Source organism: Macrobrachium rosenbergii, chromosome 3 (genome assembly GCF_040412425.1).
Source record: "Macrobrachium rosenbergii isolate ZJJX-2024 chromosome 3, ASM4041242v1, whole genome shotgun sequence".
Lineage (NCBI taxonomy): Eukaryota > Metazoa > Arthropoda > Malacostraca > Decapoda > Palaemonidae > Macrobrachium > Macrobrachium rosenbergii.
Window position 1 is genome coordinate 17,913,123 of NC_089743.1, and position 27,694 is coordinate 17,940,816.

The following is a 27,694-nucleotide window of genomic DNA, read 5'->3' on the forward strand; positions in this document are numbered from 1 at the left end:
TATGTTTGTTACAAGAGATGGATGAAAGCAAATGGGACTTGTCTCACTTGGGATAGCAACAATACCAGAACGTCCATATCAGTTGACCCCCAGTATTTGCTGGGGTTAGGGACTGCAACCACCTGTGAAAAGCAAAAATCTGCATTTTAAGTTGTTACCCCCTCAAAAAATGCTTATAACTGCCTATTTTAACAGTTCAAAAACCAAGTATACCTTAAACTATCATCCTACAACACTTTAATATTTTAAAGTCATCTTACAACTGTACATTAAAAATATATGGTTTACAGCTACGTGTGAAAATAATTAAGTCCTCCCTATATTCAGGCACCGCCATTTTCTCTCATACAGTATTCAAGCCATCCTCCCCCTTTTTTTTTTTTACACTAGATAGGGGAAACATTGGGCATTCACAAGTAGAGTTAAGCATGTACCGAAGTATTTAAACATGCATTGAAAAAAGTACCAAATTATAAATGCAATTAACAGTGATAAAATATTCTCTTGCGTACTGTTGTGTGTGTTAATCATGCATAGAACTAAACTTGTAATAAAAATGGTACAGTAAATGAACCAAAGCAAAGAAAAAAAAACACTAATGTATGCATGCGTGTACGCACTCATTCAATGGCATCATGAACTTTCTGGAGTTTTAGTATTGTATTTTTATGTTTATGATACAGTAATTCATATTTCATTAAAGGATATGTGCAGTACTGAGAGAGAGAGAGAAAAAAAACTGAGGTATGTTTACATCAGTAAAAAGACTCAGGAAACTGCTGTTTTGTGATTTTGAGGGATTTTCCTTTAACAGAAAGTATGTTAGTTTACCTTTGTACTGTATACCCATTTTACTTTTATCTACAAAGTTAAAAGTAATAATTCCAATAATACATTAATTTCTTTTAGCAGCTAAAAAACTGTTTTCCAAATTCTTTAGGTAGTAGGCTCAATCAGCTGATTCTGAGAACATAAACATTACAGATGGCTGGACAATCTTTTTTTTTTTACATATATTACGATGATAATAGATCAGTATAAATGGATTCTGTAAGTGAAATAACATTTTATTAATATTGTGCTGTGTTTACATTAATATTAGTATTTGAAAGTTAGCAAATAATTTTATCATAAAAAATGTAGTCATGAAAATAGCATGAAAATGATTAGCATAAAGTTACCTCTATATTCAGGCGCAACCAATTTCCCTCATACAGCATTCAAGCTGTCCCATTTTGTTTTTACAGTAGATAGGGGAAACATTGGGAATTCACGAGTTAAATACTATACCTAAGTATTTAAATATGCATTGAAAAAAAATACATTTTATTGATATTTTTGCTGTTTACATTTATATTATTATTTGAAAGTCAGTAAATCATTTTTTATCATTAAATGCATTTAATTTTGAAAATACAGTACTGTAATTAGTGAACATTGCTCTACGAAAAAAGCCATGAATTAGTGAATTTTCCGCGATTTAATTTGATTTACGACCCACAGAAAAATCCGTGACTGAAGCTGCGAATGCTGAACCATGATATACCGGGTCCACACATACATACATACATATCAGTGTGTGTGTGTGTGTGTGTGTATATATATATATAATATATATATATATATATATATATATATATATATATATATATATATATATATATATATATATATATATATATATATATATATATACACACACATATATATTATATTTATATTTATATTTATATATAAATAAATGAAAGTTAATAAAGAGCCTTCTTTATGGTTGGTAATACTGCATGGGTAGAAAAATGTTATGGCAATGCCTTCAAGTTACATAGCACACTGAGAAATGGATATTGGGGTGGGTGGTAATTTTGAAAACTCTTGAATACTGATTGAACAGTATACAATAAAGAAACAATTATAAGAAGTAAACTTTGGTAAGAAGTTTATTCTTTCCGTTTGCATTTATTCAGCTGTTGCAGGTGTTGTAACTGACCATTGGAGACCTTGGCATTGCATTCCCTCCAAGGATTGAATTCCATGATAAGGTCCCTTGTATCCTGTGTGACATTGATTGCCATGCTAAGTTTTTCTAATGTGTACATTGGTTTTTCTTCTTAAGCTGCTGCTACTTTATCTTTGTCTGTCTTAATCAGTGATTTTTCAGCTTATTTGAATCCTAAATTTTTAAAACTTCAATATGGTCTTCAGTATTTTCTTGTACTTATTGATAAATCATAACAACAGATCCTGTTCTTCTTACTTTGCTTGCTGCCCAAAGAATTTGCTTTACTTTTTCATCAATCTAAGGGAACAGTTTCAAAGTCATTCACAATGAAGCATCCACCATGTCAGGTTTCAGTTCATTTAGTGCAGATAAAACAAAATTAAATTGCATTTCCAGAATTACTTTCTACATTCCATGATATTATTAAGGTTAGCAACAGTGGGTTTTTGTTTGTGGTCAAGAGGCTGCAGTAATGAAGTTATGCTGAGACATGGCTAGGTGCATTGTATATAGTAATACCTCCAGCTGTGTTGTTTTATTTTCTCGTGCTTTTTACTTGATGATGATTTTTGTTGAGATTAGTAATGAAAAATAAAAATGCATCATTTGTCACTTTGTTAGCCGGCAACAAATGCTAAAAGCCCTAGGAATTAAAACATCAGTAAAGTGCCAAATGACATAAAAACAAATAAAGCACATATAGAATAAGTAATGTAATGTATAGTTAAAGAATAATTTAAAAGCTGAAAAATATTTAAAATTTTATCTTATTTCCATGATGTTTGGTGTAATCGTTCCAGCTTTTGTCCACTTGACAGCTCTAGTTCCTGGCAGTGTATTCAAACTTGTGCATGTGTACATGTTATTCATTGTCTCGTTTGCATTGAATTTGTGACTTTAATATTTGTGCTCATGCCTGAAAAAAAAAGTTCTTACTGCTAGTCGGACCACAGTGTCAAAAGTTGCTTGTGATGAAGCATGAACTTTTACACACTGGGCACATTGATGTCATTTATCCTGTGCACACAAACTTTTTATTGGTTTTTCATTATATTCTTGACAGTCAAAATGTATTATATGAATTTATTAAAAAGATAGTGAAAATGTTGAATATCAAAGGAATTATTATATTTGCAACGTTATGTGGTTGCTTATAATTTATAAGGTGTCTAGGTTGTTTATTTTAGGGATTTTTTTTTCAATTAAAGTCAACTTTTTATTCAAGGCGTGAGTCTTGGAATGAATTAACGACATCAAGTGAGGTATTACTGTATTGTGGAAAGAAATTTGAAAGGCACACATTTCTTTTCCAAGCACTTAGCTTGGGTAAAAGACAAAAGTAGAACTACTCCGTAGATAGCAGTAACCCTTGCTTACCTATTGTATTGCTTGAAAACAAGACGATAATTCTTGACATTGTTTTAGAGAGTGCATGGTTTGTTTGTGTGATACACAGCTCCAAACTTTATCACAATGCCGCTGTGTATTAGTTGTATTAGTCCTGTCATGCTTTGAAACCTTCTGCCAGCCTTGCAGTTTGACAAATTGAAATTAAATTTGGCATCTTCCAGAACAGTCCCATTTCATCATAATTGAAAACTTAATCTGGGCGGTATCTCTTATCTGTTGTAATGTTTTCAGTTCATCCAGAAATATGGTAGTAGCCTTATGGTTGGCATTCATAGATTCTCCCATTATTTTTATATTTTTATATAAGCTACTTACCAAGTAATTACATAGCTATTAGTTTCTATTAACCAGCAGCTAGAATTTTGAAATTCACGTTAGCGCTACTTTTGTTTTGTCTGGGCAAGTGACCCTGCCCACTTTCGGGACAGAGAAGAACCAGCTTAGCAAATGAGCTCAATATGTTTCTGCCGGCTGATGGTTGTGGTTATAGTTGGCAGCAGCGGTTTTTTGGAATTTCTCTTCTCTTTTGATCTTGGAATCATTGGTGAAGTATTTTCTTTATGGTAGCCTTTTTTGGCACAATTAGATAGTGTCAAGTTTTCATAGGAGACCAGACCTGATTTTGACAATTTTGAGAATTTTTTGACTCTTGACATGTCAACAAGGTCCGATTCAGGTACTCAAAGTTTTAGGTATTGCAGTAAAGACTGCAATATGCGACTGACTAAAGCCTGCTATGACCCTCATACTCTTTGTACATCTTGCAGGGGTCAAATATGTTCGCCTGATTTGACTTGCAAGGAATGTGTTTCATTGGATCTAAAATGTGGAAGACTGAGTAGTCATTTGACCAAATTAGACAGGGACAAAAAGAGGAAAGCAGCTGCTCAAGCTAGGAGTAAGAAGACTTTAGCAAGTCAGGTGTCTGCAAAATCTGTTTTTGATAATAATTCTGATTCCTTGTATATTGTTCCACCCGATCCCCCTTTCCCAGTCTGTACCAATCACTCCACTCCCTTACTCCCGATCCCAACCCTATTTCCAGCCTTGAATCTAGAATTAACCTTAAGTTTGGATTATTAGTTAATATGATGGAGAAAGTTGGTGCTTCTGTTAAAGTCCTGATGGACAAGGTGAACATGAAAGGTGATGAAGTGTTAGTGGAGGAGTTGGCTGTCTGTCCCGCTGATTCTCCTAGGCCAAGGTCCCTGGCAAACTCCTCTAAACCTGGGAGGAGCCAAACTGGAAGGCCAAAGTAGGTCGGTGGGGTCTCCCCACAGGCAGTCACCCATAAAGGTGTCTGTATGGAAGTGGATCATCTTTCATCTAGTGTTTCTAGCAATAACTCCAGTCCTAGGCGCCAGTGGCATTTTCAAGGTGAATCTTGCCCTCTAAAGAGACACACCCCAGGTGTTTCTCAGTCTCCTACAGGTCCTGCTAAGAGGGTTGAAGAAACTTCTCCAGAACATCTACCATCCTGTAGCTTTTGGGACAGTCCGGAACATTTCTCCCAGGATCATCCGGAGTTAGTGGGACAGTTTCAGCCTACTAAGCGCTACTGCTCGTGATTGTTCTTCTGCATTGAGGACCTCTTCTTCTTCTAAGCACCCATCCTTAGTTTTGGAGGATTTGCCTAGGCATGTAGTGATGTTGGAGCGCTCACCAGCGCCCATGCACCCAGCTCCTGTTCCTGTGGCTCCTGAACAATCAGCTTTACCTGAATCTTCATTGGATTCTGAAAAGCAGTCTTTGGTGCCCATGTGCCCAGTGGCACTAGAACTTCCTTTACCAGTTGAACGTGCTGCTCCTTGTTGTGTGGCTCTTTCCGGCTCCCAAGCACCCAATGGCGCCCATTCACCATTTGCCACAAGATATTCTGTTGGCACCCAAGTCCATTTCCGCTTCCGAGTGCCCAATTTCTTCTGTTCCTTTGGCATCTCCCGTGTCTTCTGTGCTGCCTAACCCTGCTCCGGCAGTTGCAGTTTCACTCCAGTTATGTCTTTTTCTTCGTCATCTGCAGCGCAACAGGCTCCCCATGTTATTTGTTCTTCTTTTCAGTCAATCCAACGCAGATTGGATAATATCCTGAGCTTAATTCAGAAAGCGCCATCGGCCCCCCAGCCTATTGCGGAACTGTCGCCAATTTCTTTGAAGGAGGAAGAAGTGGATTCTGTTACCCCTCCTTCAGCATATGTCTCTTTACTCAGATTTCTGCTGGCGACTTTTCCAGACTTCTCTCCCACAGCTCCGTCTTCTCCGGCTTCGACGTACTTGATGGACAGTCAGAAGACTTCTTCGAGGCTACCTAAAATGGTGCTGTCCTCCTCAACTAAGAAAGCTCTCCGTGAAGTGGAAAGCTGGCTCTTGAGCAAGAGGAAGCAGGGAAGAGCCTCTTTCAGTTGTCCTCCGCCTAAATTGTCGCCGAGAAGATACCCTTCTTATGCGACTGGAGAGGCCCCATCCATGGGAGCTTCTGCCTCCTCCCAGGGAGACTTCTCCTTGTTATTTGACTCCTCCAGATGGTCGGCATTCAATTCAGCTAAGATTTTCTCCTTGTCCTTTGAATTGGACCACCTTATCAAACATTTATTTAAGGTCTTTGAAGTTCTCAGGTTTCTAGACTGGGCAGTAGGAGCTCTTGCCCGCAAATTAAAGGATTGCCTTCATATTCTTGAAGACTTCTTTTTGGATTTTTTGGGCGGCATCTCATGCCTAGATGAAGATATTAGAAACAGTTCATTTGAATTATCCTTGCTTTTTGTGATGGGAATTCCCGAGAAGAGGGAGTTTTGGTGTTCCTTCACCACAAAGGGAGTAACACCTTCCCAGAAGTCCGTACTTCTCTTCTCTCTTGTTGACAAGAAGCACCTACTCCCTCAGGTGACTGTGCTGCAGATTGCTTCTGATCTGCAGAAAAAGTCCACTCAGGACCCTCTCGCACAATCAGCAAGGCGACCCAGAGAGTCTCCAGCCTTCAACTCTAGGATAGTCTATCCTGTTCAACCTCAGCCCTTTCTGGGTAGAGGCAGACAAGAGGCTTCCCCAGACCTAGCGGAAACACCCGTTTCACCCCTAGGGTAATCAAGAAGTCCTCTAATAAACCACCTGCGCATAAGTGAGGATCTGGTCCTCCGCACACCTGGGGGGGGCAAGACTCTTCCACTTTTGGGAGCATTGGGAAGCGAGAGGAGCGGAGAGTTGGATTGTACAAGTCCTGAGAGAAGGTTGTTCGATCCCGTTTCTGAAGAAACCTCCCTTAACCAACAAACCCATCTTACTGATGGCCTACTCGGCAGGCTCCGAGAGGTTTTCAGCCCTCTCCCAAGAAGTGTCAGCACTCCTCGAAAAAGAAGCAGTCAAACTAGCCGAGGACACCTCCTCTCTGGGGTTCTACAATCTCCTGTTTGTAGTCCCCAAAGCCTCGGGGGCCTGGGGGCTGGTTCTGGATGTGAGTGTCCTGAACTTGTACGTACAGAAAACAAAATTCAAAATGGAGACGTCCCAGTCCTATCTTGCATCCATTCGTCTGAAAGATCAGATGATTTCAGTAGATATGAAAGACACCCACAGGCAGTCCCCGGTTAACGGCGATCTAGTTTTATGGCACTTGTCTAGTGACGAGAATTGGCAATTTTTTGCTCCAAAAATCGCCGATTTCCACTTATTGGCGCCGATAAATTGGGTACTGGCGCCGATACATACCTAACAGAGGTGCCGATGACCAAAAATCGGCGCTTTTCGCCACCAATAAGCCCCGTAAATTGCTGAACAGGCCCCGAAAATCGCTGATTTTTGGTTGGCAGTGATTTTTGGTTATCATCCAACCCTCAGGAAATGAATCCCTGCCGATAACTGGGCACTGCCTGTACTTCCATGTCCCAATTCATCAGGACTTGGGGAGGTTTTTAAGGTTCATGTTCCAGCACAAGGTGTACCAGTTCAGAGCCCTTTGCTTTGGCCTGTCGACAGCCCCGCAGGTATTCACATGTTACTAGCCCAATAGCGAAATGGTTACATTTGATGGGGGTCAACATTTCGCTGTATCTCGACGATTGGTTCATTTGCTCCCAGTTGAAGGAAAAATGTGTGGAGGATCTTCACAAGACCCTTCTTCTCGCCCAGGACTTGGGCCTCTTTAAAAACTTCCCAAAGTCTTAACTGACTCCTTCTCAGGAGTTAGCTTATTTGGGGATGAGGATAAACTCACAGAATTTTCAGGCTTTTCCCTCCCCCCCAAAGGATAGACTCGTGCCTTCAGAAGGTAGACAAATTTCTCGCCCTTCAGTCCTGTTCTGCGAACAGCTGGATGAGCCTATTGGGGACTCTCATCCATGGAACAGTTCGTGTCCCTTGGAAGGCTGCACATGAGAAACTGGAAGTTCTTTCTGAAAATCAGCTGGAACAGAAAGAAATACCCAGATTCTTTCACTTTTCCAATAACGAAGGAAATAAAAGAGGACCTTGTTCAGTGGAATTCAAAGAGACAAGCCCTCCCAAGGAAAGTCACTCCTCCCTCTGAACCCTGACCTAGTGTTTTATTCAGATGCATCAGACCTAGGTTGGGGAGCCCTCCTGAGAAACATGGAAGTTTCAGGGCTTTGGACTTCAGAACAGAGGAAATAGCACATCAGTGTGAAAGAGTTGATGGCAATTCACTGGGGATTGCAAGCATTTACATCAGAGGTGTCCGGGAAGACAGTGACCATCCACTCGATAAACACCACGGCACTGTCCTATATCAAAAAACAAGGGGGGAACTCATTCGTTTACCCTTTGCCAAGCAGCAAGAGCCCTGCTCATTTGGGCAGATCAGAATCAAACCCAGATCTTAACCAGGTTTATTCAGGGGAAATTCAATGTGTTAGCGGACGAACTCAACCGCCGAAAGCAAGTTCTCCCCAAGGAATGGGCTTTGGACCCAGAGTTGTGGAAACTGTGGGGAAGGCCAGTTCTAGATCGGTTTGCAATTGCAAAGAACCATCATCTCCCTCTGTAATGTTCGCCAGTGCCAGATCTGCAAGCATGGGTGACGGACACAGTGCTTTTAGATTGGTCGAACATGGACCTTTATGCATTTCCCCAGGTCAACATGGTGAGAGAAGTAATAAACAAGTTCCAAAATCATCGGAATGTAAAGATGACTAGTAGCCCCATTCTGGCCAGCACAGGAGTGGTTCCCCAACTTGCTTGAACTTCTCACAGATTTTCCGAGTCTGTTGCCTCAAAAACCCAGACTACTCAGACAACCACATTTCAGGCAGTTCTATCAAGGACTGTCCACTCTGGTTCTGACGGCGTTCAGACTGTCTACAGATTGGTACAAGCGAAACGATTTTCAAAGGCAGTTGCAGACACTATTGCTCATTGTGGACGACATTTCTTGAGCAAAGTTTGTCAAGCCAAGTGGACAGTCTTCCATGACTGGTGCAAGAGACACAAAATCTCATCTTCCAAGACATCTGTAGCGGAGATGGGTGATTGTCTGCTCCATTTAAAGTCTTCCAGGAATCTGTCTGCCTCAACCATTAAAGGCTACGAGGCAATATTGAGCTCTGTGTTTAGATATAGGGGTTTAGATCTCACTGCTAATAAAGATCTTTATGATCTCATCAAGTCGTTCAACATGGCCAAACAGAAAGAAGATAAGCGAGTAGCCTGGAATCTAGACGTGGTTCTGAAGTGGCTGTTACAACCACGTTTTGAACCCCTGCAATCTATCTCTTTGAGGGACCTAACTAGGAAGACTGTGTTCCTAGTAGCATTAGCTACTGCCAAGCGGGTAAGTGAGCTACACACTTTTGATGAAAAGATAGGATTCTCTCAGGGTAATGCAATTTGATCATTTACCTCAGGATTCTTAGCTAAGAATGAGACCCCTTCCAATCTCTGGCCTCGCTCATTCATTATTAAAAATTTAGTAAATATTCTATGTCCAGAGGACGTAGAACTCTTTGCCTGTAAGGGCATTGAAATACTATTTACGTAGAACAGAAAAGATCCGTGGGCTTTCGAGCAACCTTTGGTGCTCGGTAAAGAATCCTTCACACCCTCTTTCAAAAATGCCTTTGCATTTTCTATGAAGGATCTTATTCTAGAGGCGCACTCTCAGATTGAGGAGGATATGTTCCTTTAGTGAGAATTAAAGCGCATGAAGTGATGGCAGTAGCCATGTCCCTGGCTTTTATACAAACAATGTTTTGGAAATGCAAATCGGTGTGAAAATGAAACTGTTAATGAAAATTGCAATACCTTGGGTCCTATTTCAGTTCCTGGTATGGTATTTTCTCACCTTGATTCATGGTGTCGAGTTGTAGGGGTGCCTGGGGATACTTTGTATTTGGAGTGCTCACCAGTTTTTTTGTCTATTAATGGTTGGGGAATGGTATTTTTTAACGTTTGGCTATAGGTGATTGTGTTTTTAGTCTCTGGTTTTGTTTTTGGTACTGTGTCCAGGGCAGGGGCAACTTTGTTAATTCTTTGTGTGCTACACCGCCATGCTGCTATATGTTGAGATGAGCGCCATCCAGAGGCGGTACTTTTCTGTAGTGGCGCTCTCAACAGGTAAGGAACTAGCAAGCATTTTTACCAATGCTGGTAATTCTTCTATTTCTTTTACATTACAATTTTAATGCATTAGGATAGATAATCCATGCATCCCACCTCTTACAGTTGGGGATTCAGCTATGTGATTGCTTGGTAAATAGCTTATATAAGAATGACATTTTTCTAATAAAATAGTTTTGTATACACTTACCAAGTAATTACATAATCATAGCTCTCACTCCTCCCCTCGCATGGTTAGGAAGATATAAACATATTGAGCTCATTTGTTAAGCTGGTTCCTCTCTTACCCCGAAAGTTGTGGGGGGTCACTCGCCTAGCCAAAACAAAAGTAGTGTTACCGTGAATTGCAGAATTCTAGCTGCCGGTTAATAGAAACCAATAGCTATGTAATTACTTGGTAAATATATATAAAACTTTCTTTGATTATAAAATGTCATATTTGAACTTATATGTAACCATCTTTTACTTTATATGAATGGTTTGGTGCTGCCTAGTTCCTGGGTTAATTATGAAAATTCTACATATTACACTGAGTACTTTTTAATCAGTCCACAGGAACATTTGTTCAATTTTCATCGTTTAAGTTTTCACGAAGCACTCAGCACTCACCACTGACATAACTTCAACTGTTCTTGGGATAGAAGCAAAGGAAATAAATTTCTATATCTGACTTACAGCTTCAGTAGTAGATTCATTCTTTTTTTTGTATATTTTAGTGGCTTCAGATATATTATACAAGACTTCTGTACTCTCCATTTCACAAATACATCAAGGTCTTTACACTCTCTAGATCTGACAAGTTTGTCCAGTATCACTAGATTTTCTGTTTCTTCACCGGGATCAGGGACTTAACCATTCCTTTTGGTTGGCAAGGATTTCAAGGCCAGCACCACCACTTATGCACTTTGAAGCCATTTTAAGCAGTCAAGTTTGGAAATCACAGAGATCTGAAGTCATGGTTAGCACAAGCAGTTGAGACTGAACACAGTTCAATGTTTAGATTGTGAGAGAGATGGCCTGTTGTTGTAAAGCAAAAGGCTGGGAGGTAGGTGACTCCAACATGGTGGCATCCCTGCCCAAAATCAGATATAATGTTGTGAATTTGTAGAATTTTTAATTGATGTGTCTATGTTTGCTTGTTACTGAATTTATGTATACAGAGAAACTGCTGTCATGAAACTAAACAAGTTTTTCAGAGAACAGAACACACAACATTAAGATCAAGCCATGATGTTAGATATTAAATCTGAAGATGCTGCATTTTGGGAATAGATGGTGTATGTGAATAATCACTCAATTTTAGGGCTTTGGGCGGGGGATTGCTAACTCAGTTTTATCGTAAATTCATTGAGTTTAGTGGTTTATTCTCTTTTCTGGTTAAGTGACTGAAAGTGTGCTTTATTGCAGTATCCCCATTTTAACTGAAGTTGATAACCATTTTCTTAGAGCTTGTAGAAAATAACCTGATCCTTTTTGTATGGCCATGGTATCTTGTTTTGCATTTTGTCTTGTTAGAAATTTGCTGTAAAGGAATTTGGATATAAATTAGCTGTAATGTAATTGCTGGATTTTGGAAAAGTCAGTTGGGGTTTCAGTGTCTGTAAGAGCTGTGGAATTTATGTAAGATGTTTCACCTGCGAAAGTAGTTTTTGGCTAAGTACTTGAGGAAAGTATTCATGGTGTTGCTGTAGCATTTTAGAACTTGCACATTTAAAAGTTAACCTGATAGTTATCATTATTGTATATCCTGGGCTAAGAAGGATAATTGCTATAATTTTATGTAGGAAAATAGTGACTAGTGAAGAAGGTAAGGAAATTTTAAGGAAAGAATGGGAAGGATTTTGTCAGAAGGTAGTACACGTATTTGAAGGAGAAGTAAAGGAAGGTGATGGTACAGTAATACTGTAGGTGAATAAACCATTAAGGAATAGCAAATATTTTTGTTAGGCTGTTCTTACATCTGCAGTACTCATGAAAGTCCTTTAAAGCATAATGCTGTATGTAATTATATTTAAAGCTGAAATTTTTTTATTCAAAAGTGGTAATTGGAATTCTATGGCTTTTGGTTGAAACTCACTGTTAAAAGATTACATTTAGAACTAACACACAAATAAATTGCAGCTACGTAAGGCAGCTGAGGACATGGCTATAAAGAATCAGGCAGTAGAATTACTTCTTGCAAAGAAGGCCACTAAAACTTACCAAGAGAAGTTGCAGACACTCCGTGAGCAGTTAGCTTCAATGAAATATTGCCTTCAGAAGGTACACAGAATTATTGTTTTGAATAGGCTTTTGTTGGAATTATGTTGTAACTTGAAAGTACTGTAGATAAGAACTCATAAAAAATAACAGATATGATGGTAGGATGCGAGTTGTGAGTTAACTGCTTATTCCTTATTATTTTTTCATATATTTTCACATAATCCAACCTCATTCTTTCAGGCCAAACAGCGCACACATACACTAACCAAGGTTGTTGCCTCTGAAAATTCACTTCCTCTGGCTGTGAATACTCTGCTTCCACTTGATGGAGAAAATAAAGCAAATGAGGTAAAAGATGAAACCAGTACCATATCTTCAAGTAGCTCAGATGCAACACCTGATCATGAAGGTCTCAATTCTTGTGTGTTGCCAGATTCTGATGATATGATGCATTCCTCTGTACAGTATATGGGGAATGGAGATGTTGAAGCAGATATTGCAAGCAAAATTAGTGTGGTTGGATCAGATGTAGCAACAAAAATAAAGTTTGGGCTGTCATCGTCATCAGATAAGGAAGAAACAGATAGTATAAAGGAATCACAGCAACAAAAGTCCCACACCAAGAGGAAGAGTGAGGAAGATGTAAGTTCACTTGAAAGTAAAGCGTCAACGCCATCCAATGGTCACACTGCTAACAAAGAAGGAGGAAAGAAAGTTCCACCAGTGGTCCAGGGATCTATAGGCACACCTTGGCAACAGTTGTTGTCTTTACCACCACAGCAAATGCTCGTTATTGAAAGGATGCATTCAGGAGCTCGTCGCTTTGTTGTACTAGACTTTGGTGCTCCAGTTTTGCTGACCGGTTAGTTTAGCTTCTTATTTTTCTCATGGGTTATTAGTCATGGAGTGTTTCAGTTTGAAAAGTATTTCATTGAAATTCAAATTTGTAGAGTAATTTTGTGGTATTCCCAGTGAACTCATTTTTTGATATTGTCATATTGAATTAGAAAGTGATGTAAAAGTACAGTTAAACTTAATTTTAATTTTACAGATGTTGTAATACCAGCATGTAGTGATCTTGTATCACTCAGTATTGACATATGGATGACAGGAGAAGAAACTGATGGAGAAAGATTGGTAGTAGCATCAGATATTGGAATGCGGCCACTTATACTGGCTGATCTGCAGCCCCCACCTCTCTGTCGATATTTAAAGGTCAGAAGATTAATGTGTTTTGCAATAATCAATGAAGTACTTAGTGTAATGTTATCTGTAAAAGTAGCTCAGAGTGTTATGCAGAAATTCTACATTTCATTTTTTATTCAAAGATCCTGCTGTTCATTCAGAGGTTTTTCTGAGATATTTATTACATATAGAGTTATTCTATCTCTGTTTACAGGTTACAACTCTGGGAAGGTATGGGATGAATACTTCATCTCAGTGCAGAATACCAGTAGGAGCATTTTATGGCCATACACTCATCCTTCCTTGGCAGATGCAGCCCAGCCAGCCACAACTTGGTGTAGTAAATAAAGTTACAGCCCAGGTTAGCATATTACACTGCTCAGTCTGCTTTTGCATAAGTAAATCATTCATGTATACAGTATATATATATATATATATATATATATATATATATATATATATATATATATATATATATATATATATATATATATATATATATTTATATATATATATATATATATATATGGCTCTTAGTGGCCGCTGAACTTTGATCTAAGTAATTTAAAACACTGGTGCAAAGTCAGCCCCTCTAAATTTAAATGGTCGTATTTCAAAACCTATCTTCATCTTAAAAATGCTGCTGCAGCATGATTTTTTTAAACTTATTTAAATGAAACTTCATGCTGTGCATAGACATTTTTAATAATTTGTGATATATCTGAATGGGTAAAATTATGGTAGGTCTTATTTTGGATTTTGAGGGGTGATGTTGATATTAAAAGTAAAACTTTTATTCTAATAAACAAGTGAGTTTTACTAAAATTTAAACATACTGACTTGGGGTTCATGACAGGGTTCTCATATCTTAATTTCATGCATGTAGAACCATTAATATGGGAGTAGCCATTTTAAAAAGAGGAAAGAAAATGAAACAGAATTGGTACTGTGTTTAGAGGCCAAATTAATATATATGATAGCCTTTATATGTGGTACAAATATCATAGCCACATCCTATCAGTTGAAGATTTTCCTTCTTGTAACTGCCACCTTTCCAAATTGGGAGTTTTGTGTATTTCACTGGAGTACAGTATCTGTATTCATGGCCAAAGTGATTTGTGAGTAGTACGGCCTTGGAGTTCTGCGTGATTAATGTATAGCTTGATAAATTTGGGTAATTGTGAAGTCCTAGCTCCAATGGATTTTTCAGTCTTGAACATTTCAGGAGACACCATGTGTTTCCTTAAAGAAGTTTTGCATTCATCACCTACATCTCTCCCATGGCATTTGTGTAATCACTTGCAGACAGAAGGTTTTCTTGTGCTTCCTTTCTAGTCACCATTAGCTTAGTTTAATAATTCAGATTTTCAGTCCTTTTTCCACTTTTCTAATTTAACACTTTCCTCAGATGTCGTCATGTGAATGTGATATTAACACCATGTCATTTACATAAGCTTAAATGGGGATTTTTATTCACACCTTTTTGCCTCATCCATTGCTGTGATAAACCTGAAAAGATTCATTACTAGTTCTTTTTGGGTACCAATATTTATCTCAAATTCTTCTGACTTGCTTACCAGTGTTCATAGCACTTATTGGCAGTTCAAGAAAGCTTAGTGTATGCCTTGTAGCTCACCAGAGAAAGTATTAAGGGTCTTTGTACAGTCCCTTCTATCACCAGTTCTCTTTTATATTTTTTCTAGTTACAGAACCTCCATTTTTTTTTTTACGGAAGTACTGTTTTAGCCTCAGGCAGTTAAGTAGGAAATGCTGGTTTGAAATTCAATGTTACTGACATTTTAACTATAGGTAAAGTTTTCAGTGATTGATCTGAAAAGGTAAGGTTACAAAAAGGTGATTCATGATGGGATGTGTTTAGAAAATATAAATGAGGAGGGTGTTGAGAGGTGCAAAAAACAAAAAAACAGGCTTAGATCTAAAGATAACATATAATGAGAAGGGATAAGGAGTTAATAAGTCAAATATGTTCTGTACCCTGTATATGGAAGTAATGAGATGACAGTCATTGGGAAAAGTTATCTGTAAAACTTTGATTAGTTAGGAATTCAGATAGAAAGTGCACAAAATGGAATGGTGTGGATAAAACCATCCTGCAAATGTAACTCTTTAAAGGAAGAAACTAACATAAAACATTGGTAGTGCTGATGAATATATTGAAATGAATGCATTTGCTTCTAGCAATTTTTTTAAGAATGTGAAAGTTGTTAAGTAGGGAAAATTTTAGAAGACTGCAGTTCTAACATTACAACTCTAATGTTAAGGTGGCTGATCAGCTAAAAGAATGTTGATCCTAATTTATAATTTGTGGGCTGTTTTCTTGTCATTATTTGACTATGCCTCTGATTCTAAAATAATGAAATGACCATGTGTTCATACTAGCCTGGCTAGGGCTGCTAAATTCAATGTATCTAGATAATTTTAATATTTATAGAAGTATCTTGTGAGATAATCTGTTTCATTTTATGAAAGAAATACTTGTCAAAGGATTTTTTTTATGCAGTCCAACCTCTTAAATCCGGGAACCTTGGAACTAGGTCACTGCCACACCACAGGAAATCCCAGAATATAGAATACATCCCTATAAAATGAAGCCTCTTGTAAACATATTCTTGCAAGCTAATTCCTCATATAAATAGCTTAGTTGCCGACTTAGCCTACTACTTGGCTAAGTTCTGATCCTGCTTTTTATTATTTTATTGTTCATGAATTTTCACTTTATCATTTTATAACTTCATATTGTACAATTTTCTTTAAAATAGTGTACTTCACTTGATACATTTAACCTACACTCCTGAGTTAGCCTAACCATAAGTTAAATACTTAACTTTTCTCAGAATCTGCAGAATATTATCAGTGACTTTCATCTCCTAAATTTACTATCTTCATAATTATTGCTATCAGTTTCATCGTCATTTATTTTGATTGTAGAGGGTAATGAAAGGACAAAAATAATGAATGAATTTTGGCGATCACTCAGTGCATTTTGACACTTTTGGCTTCAAAACGTAAACAAAGCACGGTGCCATGTATTGAGGAAAATAAACACTAAACGTTCGCTAACGGGAGAAACATTTTCTAGCATAGATAAAGATTTGCTGTTATTACCTCAGCATCACCTGATCTCATGGTTGGCATATTGAATGGGTAAATATACAGCTATATAAAAGAAATTTCAAAACCGTATCACCTATAAGTCTTTCAAATAATCTAAGAGTAAAAAAATTTGTGCGTTGCCAAATGTCTCATTGTTTTAATTAAAAGTTTTGACTTGGTAGAACCTTCTCAAGTTGAATCTTTAAAAAATATGTTTATTCATTTAAAGTTAATATCAAAAACATATTTGACTTCACACATTTTCATTACTAACAATTATTTTCATAAAACAAAAGAGATATGGCAAATGTTTACTGTCAGGAAGTTGTAAACAATACATGGCGCAGCCCTCGTGGCCACTCAACAAGTTAATTTCAGCTGATTCAAAATCTACCAAACCATGGGAGTTCCTGGACCACAGAACGCCAGTTTTAAGAGATTCGACTGTAATTCAGATACTTTGCAGTATTTAGGTATTTTAAAATAACTTTGTACAATTTGTGCACTATCAACAGACTCAGCTGACTGTGTTGGGAAGTGTTGTGGAAGATATAGGATGTCGTTATAGTCTAGCATGTAGCAAATTACGATCGCTGCTGAATCCTCTTTTGATGAGCCCAACAGCACCTTCTGGTCCATCCAGTGCAACATCAGGTCATGCAGAAATGCCTAGTGTTGGTGTAAGAGATGCTGATTTAGAGAGGAGGATTATTCAGGCCTATCAGGTAAGATGTAACATTAAAATTACCTGGCATGTAAGAGAATTATGATGTATCATCACACAGTTAATCAAGCCAGAGTTCCAACTTTGGTAGTTTTCTTGGTTTTTATGCTATATGCGTGTGAATAAGTTGAATTTGTTAAATACCTTTATCATAATTTGCTAACTAAGGTGGTGTCATTTCATCAGCTTGTTTTTGTTTGTCTTGAAGTCATTGTTGTAAAATTTTCAATCTCACTATATTTGTCTTATAGGAGTGTATGCTGGAACAGCAACACCTCAACTTGGTGGTTTCTGTAATGCGACGGCTACAACGATTTGGTGGCATCAGTGGAGAAAATGTTATAAATTCATACTCTCTTAAAACTAATTCGAACAGTGATAGTAAGCAGCAGTTCCTTGCTGCTGCAAAATCTGCATCAGATAAACTAGCCATTTTGATGCAGTATCTGCTTAACTGCCTCCTCACTTTGTCCCTACCCATTCCCAGCATGTCGGTAAGTTGGAACTTGCTTTTTGCTTGAATGATTAATTCTGAAAGTGTAGCTGTAGCTACTTGAAATATAGACCAAGAAAATAATTTGGCTTGAGGGCTTGTACTTTTGAAATATCTAGGTGTTATATTGTTGCCTATACTTCCTAGTTTAATGTATGTCCTACAAGTTTTTCAATGTTTAGTGTGTGTGTGTGTGTGTGTGTGTATGTCCTACAAGTTTTTCAATGTTTAGTGTGTGTGTGTGTGTGTGTGTGTGTGTGCATGTTGTTTTTGGGGAGGTGCCAAGTATTATTATGTTAATAAGGTTTGATTTTTATTGTGAAGTATTTTGGACTTATTTTGCAGCTAAAGCTCAATATTAAAGCAGTAATATTACAATATTTGGAAACCATTTCCTGAAATATTTTAACAGCATGAATATTTTGTTATTCCAAATGTTTGAACATTTGTATGGCACAACGCAAAAAGGTAATTTGGCTTTAAAGCAGTGTCTTACAAAAAAGAATGTGGTCTGTAAAAAGGGGAAGAAGCAGATAAAAAAAATAAGTCAGTGGTCAGTAATTAGCACTCATAAATGTATACTTGACAGTATACACAGTGACTTTCTGTGCAAATTTATAGTAAAGCACCATAAAATATTAATGAAATAATATAATTTACAAAACAAAATTACAATTAATGCTTAATTATTATAGGTACAAGATGCCCCCAAGTGGTAGTCATTTGATGTTTACATGATGTTATGTATGTGTTGCTTTACAATGCAGATTAGAAAGGCAAAAATATGATTGTATATGTATGGCATGTGCAGATTTCAGAAATTGTACAGTGCTCAGACATGTTGCTTACCTAATTGTAGGCAATATATAAGATGGTTTGAAATCTTGGCTAAATACAGTAGTGCCTCAGCTTAACAAACACTTTGGGAATCTGGCCTTTCTGATAAGTAACAGAGTCTGTTAGATAACAAAGGCCCTATATTACAGCCCGAACTTGAATATTTTGAAGATATCTTATAGCTAAGAGTAATGCCACATAAAATGGCAGCATAGGGAAAAATAATCATGATAGGGTACATAGTTGGTAAGTATGTAAGTCCACTAAGTTGAAGTTGAAGTGTTACATCATATAATGCAGTGTGGTTACTGATAAACACAATTATATTAATCACATTTTAAGGGACATTAACTTCATAAAAATTTGCAATAAATTGACCACACACAATGCAAGAGAGAAAGAGGATGTAAACAGACAAACAGACATTCATACCATTGCATACAGAAGTTGCAATTTACATGTACAGCTCTTGCACTGCATACAGTACTTTGGTTAGAGAGCTGGATGTAAGTCCAAGCAGTCAATAAACAGGTTTGTTATTAAATGAGAAGTGTCTGTACAGGCACTCTTATATAGTAAATGTATATGTATATAAATGTTTATATAATTTCCTTAGCTATCATGACTAATACTAGAATTATAGGTGCATTTTTGTTTCCTGAGGGCACTTAGTTTGGTTGTAGGTATGGTAATGGTTTTTATAGCAATATCTCCTGTCATCCAGGTTAATACATCCAAGGCCCTGCTGGATATTGGAGCTTTGAACTGCCCCCTCCCCCACCTTGTTAACACCGCATAACCATATGTACTGAACATGCTTATAAATAACAACCAAGACACCTTCAACTGGAAACATGATGTTTAAATCAGATTTAAGCACCTTTGTTTCCCATACCTATAACAAGATGTACATAATATGCTTATACGTAACACAGTACAGTAGGTACTGTATGTATGGTACAGTACAGTCTCATGCAGTAGAATATTTTTGCAAAACATGATTTGAACTTTTTTCTTATTGTGTCTCTTAAAAATGTGTAAGAAGCACACAGATAATAAAAATAAAAAGCTAAAGTTTTAGAATTACATCAAGATGTCCTTACAGCTAGGCTGCAGTGAGTTGCTGTTGATGGAATCTTTAGTGAACCAAGACCTATTGTGCTTGGAGTTCCGTGGGGTAGTGTTCTTGGTCCACTATTGTTTTTGGTGTATACAAGCGATATGGTTGTTGGCCTGGAAAACAAGATTGTTCAGAATGTCGATGATGCAACACTTGTGGTTGTAGTAAATTTTCCACTTGTGAGAAATGAGCTGCCCTCAGTCTCTATCGAGACACAGACCGGATCAGTAAATGGTGTAGTCGGTGGGGTACAAGGCTGAACTCTTGATTAGGAGATCTCGTACAGATTTTCCACCCCATCCTCTCCATCTGGTAGATGGGACTTAGCTGAATGAGTCTGAAGCTTTAACTATTCTAGGTGTGACTTTTGACTTGCACCTTATTTTTGAGAAACATGTAATGAAAGTTTTAGCAAATGCTAGAAGAAAGTTAGGTATTGTTTGTAAGACCACATATATTTATAACAGTGATAAAATCAGTGCAACCTGTTTTAGGTCATTTAAGCTTCCTTTACTAGAATGCTGTTCTGCGGTGTAAATGTGTCTCGCTGTCGAACTTCTTAGTTCTAGACGTCCTTGATTCCTCACAACGTTGGACTGTGGAATGGTCTCCCTGAGGATGTCGTGCAGTTGGAAATTCAAAAAATTCAAGAGAATGTGCAGTGCTATTCTCTTTGTATTTAAATATATTTTTATCTATTTATTAATATATTTTTTTCTTTTTGATAAGTGAGATCACTCTTAGTTCCTAATGAGCACCACATTCTTTGGAAAGCTTGAATTTCAAGTCAGAGGCCCCTGTGGGCTTGTTCCATATGAATAGGGTTCAACTTCTGAATAATATAATAATAATAATAATAATAAAAAAAAGAGCAAAATTTTGTTTTACCCAACATACAATACGGTAGGTATAATTGTAGGTGCAGTACACTTCCTTATAACACAGGTAGCACTTATTTTTATATTTTATGTACACTAAAAAATTATGCTTGAAAAAAAGTTTTCTCTCACTTACCTGTGTGCAGTGCCAAACTGCTTAAAATTGTCAGACTTTTAAAAAAACTTCCAAGTAGGGTTACAAGTCTTCCTCACCCTCCACCAGCACCACTGTATCGTCAAGATTCTCTACCTCCTTTACCTTCTCAAGGTCATGAAGTGACAAAGTAGTCATTAGAGGCATTGAGATGTCTAGACAGTTCTAATCTTTGAGAGGTGGCTGAATGAACCTGGCATGTCAACAAAGGGTGCTGAAGTATTTGCCTGCATTTCTGAGCTGAATGACTGAGTTACCGAAGAAGTAGATGGTGCTGGGCTTTGGTGCCGGGGGTTGAGGGTCTGGAGTAGCTGTACTCTGACAATGAGGATGACAGCTGTGCTTCACAGTCACCATCCACTGCATTTCTTGAATCCTTTCGGCAAGCTCTAGTTACAGACAATGTTGGGATTTTTAATAATTTCAATAAACATATTGGAAGACCATCCTCATGTGTTTATATGATGGTGCTGGTTGTGATGCAGAATCTTTGTCAGTGTGGTCGTTGTTTCAAGTGGCTTCCTGCTCCATCTCACCAGCAGCAACTGCAGGAGCTATCTAACTGTTGGACAGAAGTAGGAATCCAGGATGGCCACTGTTGTTGTCCAGCCATTTCCATACATCATCCCCAGAAACAGTGTCTCCCTTGGCATGTTGGGCACATCAGTCTTCCACCTCAAAGCCTTGGAAGTTGATCATACTCTCTTCCTCCTTAAGGATACAGTTCCAAGTGTGCTCCAGGGTCTGAACGGTGATGTCCTTCCTAGCTTCTGCAAAATTGCAGGTAGCAGATTTCAGCGAATACCTCTGCAGATTCCCTAGAGTTCATTCCGCCCTGTGTATCCAAGCTGTGCTCCTTCTGTTCATCCTTGAACACCATCATCACATCTTTCAGGAACTTCCTCTGGTATTGCTGTTTCATTGCAATAAGGACACGTTGGTCCACTGGCTGATTGAGTGAAGTCGTATTAGGAGGCAAAAACATGACCCTAATATGACCTTTCTCACCAACCAACTGGGTTGTGGCAGGATGTGCAGGCACATTGTCAATGAGAAGGAAATCCTTCATCCAGTGTCTAGCAGTTCCAAGACCATTTGTGAGATGATGAACAACCTCCTTGCAAAACTGGATATGGAACAAGTCAGAAATGATCTTGAAGGTGAAGTAAACCTTTGCCAGATGATACCAAATCACTGGGAGATCGTATACCAGCCCACACAGTGGATGTGGTAGCTTTGCAACGATGCCCAACAGAGGCATTTGCACATAACAAAGCAGACACATGTTGCTTCAAAAGGTTTCTACCAAGTAGATTATTTTCTTTCTTATCAGTGAAGCTGTTAGTGGGCAAGGATTGATAGAATAGAGTAGAATAGACAAGTTGACTCAAAACAAGGTGTCCCTTTTCATCATGTCTTTCAATGTGTGCCAGATTCCTCCATTCCCTCCTCAGGAGCATTCAGAGCTTCACCATTAGTCTTCATGTTGGAAACCCCATGCTTAATCTAGAACTGAAACAGCTGATGTGCAGATGCCTTAAAGTCTGCAATCTCATGTAGACCTAGAAACTTCATTTAAGCAGCCTTTACTTCAGCACTACATGTGTAAACCTTGGCTACCCTTTTCTGATGAAACCAGATCAAGGTTGACTGTTCAATATTCTCATGACAGGGTTTCACCATCACCCTGCATGACTGACTCCTGGACATCTTTCCAAAGTCCATCATGTATTTCTTCAGCCTTCCTTTGGCTGCTTTGATGTTCTGCAAGGTAGACCAGGCAGTGCCATAGTTCTTGATATAGGCTATTGACCATCCGACTTTGATTCTCCTGACAATTTCCAACTCTTTCTGAAGTAGCACCCTCTTGGCCCTCTTAGAAGGAGGTTGGGCTATACACTGCACACACAGCAATGACAGCACCTGTGATGCTGCGAATACTGCAACAAAAGTCACTTGTTGAGGAGGAAGTGTTGTGACTCACAAGCACACAGCAACCATTCTAGGCATGAATAGCAAGGACTGATGTGCAATTGGACAGTGATACTCTTTGAATGTAGCTAAATAGAGAAGGAAATTTTTCTGATCCTAATATAATGCATTTATCTGCCTCTCAAAAGCAAAACAAAAAATATTACATGGACTGTAATGTGCATTTTTGCCAATGGCACAAAGGTTACAGAAACTCTAGTGCTTGCCCACAGGTACCTTCTGCAGTACGGTATGTGCCATTACCTTTATCTTAAATACAGCTGTAATAGCCTATTTGACTTATGCAAATGGATACTGAGAGTGTAACACCTAGCGTAAGTCATTGACCTAGGCTAGGTTCACATGTACACAGTGTGTATCTTCTGTATGGTAGTACAATATGGTAACAACTGATAAGAATGATGCTGTATAACAATGCATTTATTTGGGATTAATCTTAACTACTGTTAAAGTTAGCTTACATCTCCATGCCAATAGGCAAGTTGGCATTCAAACGAAAGATCAAATGACTGCTCGGTGACTATCTAGTTCACCTGTTCTCCACTGTGTGTGTTATGAATGTTTAAGCTCTTGCCAGAATTCTCCTTGCTGCCATTGAGTATAGGCACTTGTTGGTATTTCTTGGCCTTTTGCTGCTATCACAGTACTGTACATTTATTTTTCCTAGGATGCCTCCACTGGAGTCAAGGCTAAGATTGTCAGGTTCTGTAGGAATGATTACTGTGTTAGCAGAATGTTTATTTTTAGGAGATACAGTCAACCACCGTTATTCGCGGACTCACCTACTCACAGATTTTTCTGTGGGACCTATCTATAAATTATTTGCGGGAAACTCGCCTATTCACGGATTTTTCATAGAGCAATATTCTGTGTTTTCATATTTTTGGTATCAGTACTGTACTGTACCTAAATACACATTTTATGATAAAATAATGATTTACAAGACTAATTTTCAAATATTAACATTAAGTTTAAGATTAAATATTAAAAAATAAAAATATTAATTTCTCTCTCTCTCTCTCTCTCTCTCTCTCTCTCTCTCTCTCTCTCTCTCTCTCTCTCTCTCTCTCTCTCTCTCTCTCTCTCTCTCTCTCTCTCTCTCTCTCTTATTGAGATGAGAGAATTTTTTTGCATATGTAATGTGTATATTTATTTGTTTTGTATGATAAGTAAATGATTTAATAATTTTCATATATTAATAATGTAAACAAAACAGAATATCAATTCATTAAAGGAAACATATAGTGAATTAGTATGAATTTAGTTCAATAAATTTTTTCCCTCATCTTTTTCCCAGTCTCATCTGAAAGCTTTGGAGTGAAGGGGCAAAGGTGTAACCTGTCAAATATGTCAAATATCTTGACATTGACTGCGAAGGGTAGAGAGTGTTGCCTGCTCTTGGTCAAATATATGTTGCCTACTCAGTGCTCTCTCTCTCTCTCTCTCTCTCTCTCTCTCTCTCTCTCTCTCTCTCTCTCTCTCCAAAGGTGAGAGATGGATGGGTAGATAGATAGATAGAAAGGGAGAGTGGTTGATAGAAAGATATACATAATATACAGTATACTGTATTACAGTGCTCTTACTTAATATACCTTAAATTATCATACTAAAATAATTTAATATTTCAAACAAAAATACACCCCAAACCATCCTCCCAAAACACCCAGAGTAACCATACATTACAGTACTCTCCTACTGCTGTTACTCTTCAGTAGGCTATATGCACCCCTAAAACGCTTATAACTGCCTGTTTTAACAGTTCATCGCCAAACTTGACAGTCAAATAAAAATATACCTCAAACGATCATCCCAGAACACCCTAATATCATTTCAAACTAATGTTGCAAAATTAAGTATACCAGCATACAACTGTTGCTCTTAAGTATCCCTATCATTCAGACACGCATGTTTTCTTTGGCGTACGCAACTTGAAACATTCTGTGCATACTGTAATGCACTGGGCATTCATTTTATGTATACTGATATTTTCCTGTCTTGTAAGATGATTTTGAGATATGTACTGCACATGTACATGTTTTATGATAGTACTACAGTAAACCCCCCGTATTCGAGGTCTCATGATTTGTGGACTCACTTATTCGCGGATTTCTCTGGAACGCATATGCACATTATTAAAATATCCAGGTATAAGCATTTTTAGAGGATTTTTTTTTTTGTATTTGAACTATCAAAATAGGCAGTTCTAAGTGTTTTTAGAGGGGTTTTAAGTATTCGCGAATTTTAGCTATTGGCGGGTGAAGGGGGGGGGTTACGCATCCCCCGAATACAGGGGTTTACTGTAGTACTGTATAGAGCATCTAAAATACATGGGTAGTTTAGAACGACGGGAAACTTCCTCCGAACAGAATGCTAGGTTTGTTATGTCATGTTATTATTTTCATGATTATGTGCAAATACGTATATGATAAAAAAATTATTTACTACAGTAAGTTCTTGGTTTATGTTTTTTGTGGGTAGCCCACACCATCTCCCATAAATTTATTAAAAAATTCTTGTGCCATCATTCTCTCTCTCTCTCTCTCTCTCTCTCTCTCTCTCTCTCTCTCTCTCTCTCATTCTGGGAAAACACAGCAAAATGTCCATAACATGTTATTTCACTTACAGAATCTATTTATACTGTGTTGATCTAATGACCATAAAAATATTTAAAATCCAAATTTCATATATAGGCTCTAGTAGCAATTTTTCTGAGACAACGTAATATCTCTCTCTCTCTCTCTCTCTCTCTCTCTCTCTCTCTCTCTCTCTCTCTCTCTCTCTCTCTCTCTCTCTCTCTCTCTCTCTCTCAGATATATATCAGTACTGTACCATACATATTCTTTAATGAAAGTAATATTAATTACTTTACCATAAGCATAAAAAACAAATCCAGCAAGTTCATGACAGATCGACGTAGGTAGCGTTACCATATTTTTTGCTTTATCTGATTTATTGTGACGTATTTCATTACAAGTTTAGTTGACTATTTAAAAAATATTTAAAATCCAGATTTCATATGTAGGCAACTCTCGACATTCTCATCCCAGCCACAGTTTAAGTGCCTCTGAATTCTCATCCTTAGTAAGTTAGTGTGCTTTGATAAACACAGCTCTCTCTCTCTCTCTCTCTCTCTCTCTCTCTCTCTCTCTCTCTCTCTCTCTCTCTCTCTCTCTCTCTCTCTCTCAGTATACATATTAAATGGGAAAAACAGCAAAATATCGATGAAACATCATTTTACTTACAGAATCCATTTATACTTCGAGGTAAAAACCGCAGTTTCTCTCTCTCTCTCTCTCTCTTCTCTCTGATGAAGCATTTTCCTGCCTGCCTTTCATCGAGTCATGGATGCAACCGGCTGCTGTTGTCTCATGTTGCCAGGTGTCGCTAGGAGACAGCTGTCTCCTCCTGTCGTCCTCTGGTGGAAGAAGAGTTTGATTCGGAGGGTCTCCTTCAGTTTGATTGGTGTTTGCTGGAGTGTTTGGCTTCGCTGTATCCTAATTTAGTTGAGGAAAGAGACCACAGAGAATAGGTCTCGGTTGTCTTTGAGTATCTTGAAGCCCATTAAGTATTTAAAGAAAGAGAACCCAAGTTTTCCCCTTTAATTAGAGTGCGTTTCGTAAGTTTTCTTGTGCTCAGGCACACACAGCTCCCTTTAGGTGGGTTTTTTAGGAAGTTGTGGAGCACTGACTCTTGTGATGCAGGTGCTTAAACTGACTTTGGTAGAAGATTCAGTTTTCTTTTCTTTTTCCTGTGGTTTTAGAAAACCTAGATGTCTTTGTCAAAGGTTAAGCCTGGAAGAGGCAAAGTTGACTTTTCTTTTTTTTAAGAAATCTAGAATGTCTTTGTCACAAGGTTCTCTGTGACATATTCGATTGGGGTAGTGCATGAGAACTAGCTCCATACCATTTACCTTTATTGAAGGTAAATATTCATAATGTGAGAGCTGTCACTACCTCATTTAGTTGGATGACAAATTGTCGCGTGAGGATGAGTTTGATGTGGTGCAGTATAAGTATAATTTGATTTTGCCCTTCAGTACCTTAAGTATGCAGAATCATGTTTAAAACAGTAAAGCTCTTAGTCCGCTACTAGTAGCAGGTAAAGTCTTTTCCTGGACCGAGGAAGGAGCAATCTTTTTTTTTTTTTTTTTTTTTATATCCGGGGTTTTAGTATTTTGGGGAGCATGTATAGGAAGATACCTTTATATCGTAAAGGTATTTATTTTTAGTGACTGTCCTTATACTGTATAGGGCTTTTGGGTCTGTCCTTTTATAGGGCTTTTGGACCCAGGCACAGGGGTCCCCTCACGCCGCTTGTTTCATTCTAGCTGAATTGAAGTGGTTTTCTCTGCAAGGCTGCTCTTCATTGCAAACATATGAGAGCCCTGCCCCCTGAATGGAATCCAACTTCTGGCAGCAGTAAGACCCAGAAAGGATTCCAGATTAGGTAATAATGTTTTGGGTTTCATGCTAAAAACCCTTAGCTCAATTGGCTCAGCGGATTTGGGTAGCTCAGTGATTCTTAACCTGGGGTACCTGTATCCACAAGGGGTACGAAACCTTTAACCTGGGGGTATGGGAGATGATAGCCAGCGAGGTTTGTATCACTAATCTTTTTCATGTGTTTGTATTGTATTTATATTGGATGAGGTATGAGAAAAATTTCTGAGATATCAAGGGGAACGGGCACTGAAAAAGGTTTAAAACCACTGGTCTAGCTGCACTATCCACCATCCTCTTCTCAATGTGGAAATCAGCTAACTTTAACTGTAGGTGAGATTCATCCAAAATAATATAAATTTTCTTAATAAAATTTATTATTTGGATACTTAGCTACTGTTAAAGTAGACCCCACCCAGTTTCCCCACAACTTAGTGGACTGTCAAGGAGAATTCTGACGAGCTTAAACATTTGTAACACACCTGGTGGAGAACATCCGGGCAGCCATTCGATCTTTTGTTTGAATGCGGACTTGCCTATCAGTGCAGAGATGCAAGCTAACTTTAACAGTTGGTAAGTGTCC

General features: G+C 38.0%; 1 protein-coding gene across 1 annotated transcript in view; it reads left to right on the plus strand.

The window, feature by feature from the left end:
• The window catches only part of Bruce (BIR repeat containing ubiquitin-conjugating enzyme), a 361,218-nt gene that overhangs the window by 104,930 nt on the left and 228,594 nt on the right, over positions 1-27,694 (plus strand). Inside the window, 6 exon segments of the mRNA XM_067128151.1 lie at positions 12,095-12,235; positions 12,416-13,037; positions 13,227-13,390; positions 13,575-13,721; positions 16,990-17,199; positions 17,450-17,692. Coding sequence (XP_066984252.1) covers positions 12,095-12,235; positions 12,416-13,037; positions 13,227-13,390; positions 13,575-13,721; positions 16,990-17,199; positions 17,450-17,692 — 1,527 coding nt within the window.